Source organism: Nematolebias whitei, chromosome 23 (assembly GCF_014905685.2).
Source record: "Nematolebias whitei isolate Nwh7 chromosome 23, NemWhi1, whole genome shotgun sequence".
NCBI lineage: Eukaryota > Metazoa > Chordata > Actinopteri > Cyprinodontiformes > Rivulidae > Nematolebias > Nematolebias whitei.
Window position 1 is genome coordinate 13,296,009 of NC_056520.1, and position 6,706 is coordinate 13,302,714.

The following is a 6,706-nucleotide window of genomic DNA, read 5'->3' on the forward strand; positions in this document are numbered from 1 at the left end:
ATCATTCATTTAGTTTTTAGATTATCTGAAGGCCAGTTTTGAATTGACAGTGTGGCGCTTTTGCTTTATGGATTATTTTGTTTGACATGGATGGATTTTTCCAAATTATGCAGGAGTAAAGGGTGGATTTCTCTTCAGGTTGGTATTTAATATGAATTACGACAAGAAGTCACATCTTTCAAGAGTTTGTAGAATCTGTGGCTGTGACTGAATTGAAAAAATATGACGATTTAGATGGTGTTGTTACTGTATAATCTGGATTATTTAGTCTTTTTCTTGGTTTGGTAGACAGTTTTCACTCATTTGCTTTAGAGATTTTACAAATCGAGTGTTGTTTTCTAGATGATGTAATTTGAGGGCTTCAGTTTCGGGATTGTTTTGGCGTGCCTGATTTTTGTTTTCTCAGTTATAAAGAATTTGTGCAGTCGGGATGCGAATATCTCAAAGACAATGTCTGCATGTTTTTTCTAGATTATGTTATCTGGATCCAATAATTTCCAAGCGTTCTGTATGTGTCATTAAAGGTTCTTCTTAGATTATGGAGAACGTTTGGTACCTTTGTTTTAACGATTGTAGTGTTTCTGCAGTTATCTTTGTTTTCCACGTCATTTAGATTAATTGATGCGTTGCCAGGTTTGGTTGAACGTGTGTGTTTAAGATTATGTACAGGAAGTGACTTTGATGGATGTATGGGTGTTTGTTCTTTAGATTGTTTTCAATGTTTTATTTATATGAACATTTTATTTGTCTTTTTTCTTTCTTTCAAAACTTACATTTTTGGTACATCTGTTTTTATGATTATTGTGTTTTGGGACATGACTTATTTTTTTAACGAATGTTTAGTTTTTTAATGTAGTTATGTTTGTTTATTATTGTTATGTATCAATTAGGGCAAGGGTGGTAGGGTTATATCAAATATATAAAAAAAAAAATTCAGATTGCAGAGGAATTTATATGTATGTTCAGGAAAAGGGTTGTAAGCTCAATCACCCAGGCAGATAACAAAAAAGGTTAAATCGTGTCATCTGGACCAGTTTCTTTAAGTGAGAAACGTTTCATACCCCATCCAAAGGACTTCGTCAGCCTGCCAACCAGCTTTGTCCCTTCACTGCTGTGTTTCAAGCCAACCTCCTTTTAGGCCAGATGGCCAACTTGCTATTCACAGAAACAGCCTGAAGACACCAAGGCCAAAGTGGTTCATAAAAAAAGGTTGTAAGCTAAATCATCCAGGTAGATAACAACAAAAAAGGTTAAATCGTGTCATCTGGACCAGTTTCTTTATGTACTTTCTGTGCGTAGCAAGTTGGCCATCTGGCCTAAAACATTTGATCGTTGTACATGATTGTTTTGGAAGGGCGTGTTTGCACGTGTAAAACGCTTACTTTTGTGGTTCCAACATGCGGTTGGCTTGAAACGCAGCAGTGAAGGCTACCTATGGGACAGATCTGGTTGGCAGGCTGTAGACTGATGAAGTCCTCTGGATGGGGGATGAAATGTTTCTCACTTAAAGAAACTTGTCCAGATGACACGATTTTACCTTTTTTGTCATTTTTAATGTCGATTCTCAGCCATCTTGATTGACTGAAAGGAAGGTAATAAGACCTCAAATTTAAAAAAAGGCATCTAGTTGTTTTCCATTTGAGAATGAAGGATTTTTCTAGATGATGTGTATTTATTATGTTGTGCAAACTGTGTGGGCGCATGAGTTTTATTTAATGCAAAAGGCAAAGGTGACCATTGTTAGATTAAGAACAATATACAGCTGTGTTTTTAGTTTAATGTATAATCTTGAAGTGTATTTGTCATGAGGTTAGCTTTGACGGCAACTTCATATTTGTTTTATGGATCATTTTGAATGTGTGAAAACACTTGGAGTCTATGTAGGGAGATTGGATGCGTCAGTTTTCAGGTTTTGTACAATAAGTTGTCTAAAACCTAGAATATGAAGGGAAAAAAAAGCATGTTAAGCAATGCATTTCTTTTTTAGACAGACATTGCTGACAAGTTAGCACAATTTTTTATTTGTATGTTCTATTGAGGCTTTTCCTTTTCAGGTTGGTGTATAATCTGTGTTCAAGTGTTTGTTTTCAGGTTTGGGATCCTAATTCAGTTAGCTTCTTTGCAAATGTTTGTAACGTGTGAGTGTGTTTGTTTCAGGCCTCAGGGCAGCTCAGTGGCCCACGTGGAGTCAGTCTTACAGCAGCTGGAGGAGTCTCACGCTCAACTTGAGGAACTTTTCCACCAGAAGAAGATCCGACTAGATATCTTCCTACAGTTCCGCATTCTTCATCAGTGCACGTTGGAGGTTAATTTAATTTTACTTTCCCTCTTTTCACTCTGAACTGAATCAAAGCTGAATTCTTTGTTCATTTTTTTTTCTAGGTGACAAGTGAAATAGATGCTTGGAAACAGGATCTCCAAAAACAGTCCCAGGATTTTTCCAGTGAGAAGCTAACATCTCCACGGCTAGCGGAAACAAACCAGGACCAGTTAGCTCAGGACAAACTAGCCCTGGGACAGTCACGCCTAGTGGAGTCTAGCCCCGAGGCACTAACATTAGCACAGCAACGTATTCACAGGTGAACAGGCCGGTGTGCTGAATTTTTGTGAATACAAAAATACTGTTTTGGCAGGCTTTTATTGATGATCTGATTGGTCTGCAGGCACATGGAGCGAAGGCTGGCTATGAACAATATGATCTATGAGGTCATCCAGCAAGGTCATGATCTTCAGCAGTATATGTCAGAGGTTCAGGCATCAGGTAAGAGTCTCACTGTTAAGGCTCCCACAGACTCAGGCAGACAGTGAACCGCAAGGAAACTGTGCGCACTGTCCGCAGATGGTTGAGACTTCATACTCGAGCATACACCCTGAGCAGCTGCAGCATCAGCTCCGCAGGCAAGGAGCGTTTACCTTCAGGACAAATTGAGTTCGCCGATTGGTCATTTGCTGACGCCTACTGGACTGATTGACAGATCGTCAAAGAAAAATACGAGAGCTGGCAGCAAGCGGCAGCGGAGTTCTGTTTTTATATGTTACTAAAAAGTTCTAAAAAATAAAACAAACTGGGAGTGCAGGCCCTGCAGCCCACATATCCAACCCACCGGGAAATCTCCAGACCCTCCCGCAGCCACGCTGGGCCTGATTTTAATTCTCTCATGACAAATTCCTTCATTTCTCACAATTTCAGTCATGGCTTCATCGGACGAGGAGGAAGAGATTGCTTGCCTCTTGGTAAAAGAACAAAAACAAAAGAAAAGGCCATTAAACCAGACCAAGGATAACGAAGAGGAATTTAATACATTGGTGTTTCATACAAAACAGTCCGTCGCTAGGCAGTTTATTGTGCGACACCAAGTACGCGTATGCAGTTGTAAAAATTGATCTTTGCACGGACATGCCTTGTGGGTGTCCACTTCGAGTCTGGTACACGCGGACGTCCGCGGACTGAAATACGCTTGAGATTGTGGGAACCTTTAGTCCAAGAGCTACCACTGCAGCTGGTCTGAAAATAGCACAAAGCTATCTGACAATTAAAGATAAAAAGCAGTTTCTAGATAACAGAACATACAGGTTACTTATCTAAACAGAAAATCAGGGGACCAATGACTGAGCCATGGGGTACACCACAAGATTCCAGAGGAGTTGTTGGAACAGTTTTCAGTGATTAATTTAAAGGTCATGGAGGTAATGGTGATAATATATTTGGCAAAGTGTTTTTAGAGTTCCAAGCACGGCATCAAGAATTTTTAGAACGACTGAAGTGTTTTCTAAGAAAACAACAAAGTTGTTCAAATTTGCAGAGGAGTTCAAGTTGGACTAGAGAGTTGAAGTATTAGGACTTCCCAAGGTTCTGCTTCATTAGGATTTCAAATAAAGATCTTTCAAGGATTTGTACTCTCATTTTTGAGTTACATTAATCTTTGAGTAGTTTCAGGATTCTAAAATAGGTCCAGATGTTCTTAAGGATAGTACAAGGAGTTGTTATGGTTCCAGAAGAAGTCACACGAAGATCATTTGTTGGTTTCAGGTCTCTCTTGTAAATGAGTCCCTGAGCCTCACTGGGACTAATCTGTATAAATAAAGGTTGAATGAATGGTTCTGTTTAGGAAACAAGGAGATACTTTCAGGACTTTATGTGGGTTCCAATAGTCCTTCATTTGTTCATGGTTTCCTCTATTTTTATTTTTTTTTAGGGAGGAGGGTTGTTAATAATTCTAATGATCCTAAAAGAGGTTGTTGGTCAAAGAGAGCTACATAAAATCAGAAACAGAAATGTGATCAGGTGGAGTGTCTTTTGGTTAGATGGATCAAAGTGGATTTCAAGGTAAAGAGCAGAATTTAAACCAGCTGCAGTATAATGATTTAATACTTCAACGTGTACTATAAAAATAAATGTTCTAATGTATTTTTTAACAATCCCCCCCCCCCCCCCCCCCCAGAATATTTAAAAAACAAACAGATTTTTTTTCTCCTACAGTGTAGCATCTATCTGTCCGGTTCAGTAACACACTGATGATATTAGAAGTGGAAATTGGGGTTGGGGGGTGGGGGGCAAAGAGGATAATGGGAGAGGGGGAAAAGGGGACATGGTTGCTATGGAAACTGCTCTCTGAAGCACACAGCTGGTCCCCATGGAAACCAGCGTATTTAATTTGCCATGGCGACACACACAGACGTGAAAAACACACAGAGCAGACACACACATGATCAGTGTTATTGTATCACTTACTTTACGGTGTCTTTTTTGAAGATCTGAAGTGTGGTTTTGTGTGTGTGTGTGTGCACGCCAGGCATCGAGCTTTCAGAAGTGGAGGGGGGTCTCTCTTCCCAGGTGGAGGAGCTGCAGCGCCTCCTGCAGGACAAACAGAAGGAACTGCAGCAGATTGCGGATCACACGCACACACATCTGGAGCAGAACCTGCAGCTGAGACATCTGCAGAGCCAAGTCAAACAGGTACCACCTTCATCCAGGTGGACACACACACACACATGCACACGTAACAGCTCCCAACCTGTCTGTCTGTCTGTCCATCTGTGTCAGGTGTTGGGTTGGATCTCTGAAGGGGAGGTGATGCTGTCATCCTGCATGCTGAATTCCAGCTGTTTGTCTGAAGCTGAGCAGCTGCAGAGGGAGCACGAGCGCCTCCAACAGGCCATAGAGGTCACTGCACACACATTTTACCTGCATTCCATTCAAAACAGTAAAACACAAACAATATTGTACATTAGCACTTTATAGCACAATGTATGCTATAAAAATAATTGTCTGCAAAGTGTAGTAAAAACAGTTTTGCATGTTGTTACACTGAACAATTGATGGCGTCTGGTTTGATTATTTCTTCGGTGCTAAAAAAAGACACAAATGTCCCATTAAAATGAAGCAACAAACACAATGCAATGATGCAGACGATGCATCTTCTTAAAGACATTTTGTTAGAAACAACAGATAAAACTCTAATACAAGACAAACGTCTTTATGTGGATCTTAAAATAAACACAATTATCAGACTAAATCAAACTACAGAACACAAACACACAAAAAACTAAATAAGACTCTTCTTGTAGAAATAAGAATGTTATGATCCTGTCATTGTTAAAAGTTTCATTTTATGCAAGAAAAACAGAATAAATCTCATTGTTTTAGTTTGAAAGTATTTTCCCACACATTAGTTGCTTTTTCTTCTGTATAGCTATATTCAGTAAAAAAAAAAAGTCTGTTTTGGCTGATGTTAAGCCTTTTAAATCAGTTTATTATCAGACAATGCGAGTCTAAATGTGGATTATTAAGCACGTCATGTAAACAGCCTCCTACGATAACTGATAACATCAGAATAAAGAAGGACGTCTTCATCCTGTGGATGAGGCTGATGTCAGTCCATCACAGTAGACGCGTTTCCACAGCAACCAGACACACATGACAGTTTTATCCCCTCAGATTCCTTCAGATGCTATAATAAATATGGAGAATGATGTTTTTTTGTAGGCTTTGCTGCACGCTGACTCCCTGCAGAGGACTCATCAGGTGGCTCTGGCTCTGCAGCAGAGAGCAGAGCTGCTGGTCAGGTAAGTTTCCACCTGATAAATGCAACTATTTGAATATTGAACTCAACAAAGAGCAGAAAAAGCTGAAAAATAGAAACATCATAAAAGTCTATGAAGGGAACCTCGTTAAGTGTTGTCCTAACTACAGCTCTGTGAAGGTTCGGATCTAGCCAGTGAAGACAGGCCAACACCGATGACCTGCTCAGTTTTAGTTATCATTACTTACCATCTAAACCTTTTACGCAAACAGTCAAACCAACCAGAAACAACTGATGGCCCAACATTAGATTGTATTTTTCTTGACTCTATCAATACCAGGTATCTGTTGGATGTAAACTCACCTGTCCTGTGACCTCTGGACTCCCTCAACAGGTCAGGCCACTACGATCCCGACGCAGTTAGGGCTTGTGCCCAGACCGTGGCGCTTCACTGGCAGACGCTGATGTTGAGGATTGAAGACAGACTCAAACTGGTCAATGCATCTGCTGCCTTCTACCGGACATCTCAGCAGGTAAAACCTGGCTCAACCAGCAGCTGGTCAACATAGGGCTTCTCTCTCTCTCTCTCTCTCACACTCACACACACTCACACACACTCACACTCACACTCACACTCACACACACACACACACACACACACACACACACACACACACACACAC

The 6,706-nt window shown here is 40.4% G+C and overlaps 1 protein-coding gene across 1 annotated transcript in view; it reads left to right on the plus strand.

Annotated features, from left to right (window-relative positions):
* The window catches only part of LOC119429063 (kalirin), a gene marked incomplete at its 3' end in the record, with an annotated part of 32,644 nt that overhangs the window by 22,282 nt on the left and 3,656 nt on the right, over positions 1-6,706 (plus strand). Inside the window, 7 exon segments of the mRNA XM_037696780.1 lie at positions 2,158-2,305; positions 2,383-2,579; positions 2,664-2,761; positions 4,794-4,957; positions 5,045-5,164; positions 5,987-6,066; positions 6,418-6,556. Coding sequence (XP_037552708.1) covers positions 2,158-2,305; positions 2,383-2,579; positions 2,664-2,761; positions 4,794-4,957; positions 5,045-5,164; positions 5,987-6,066; positions 6,418-6,556 — 946 coding nt within the window.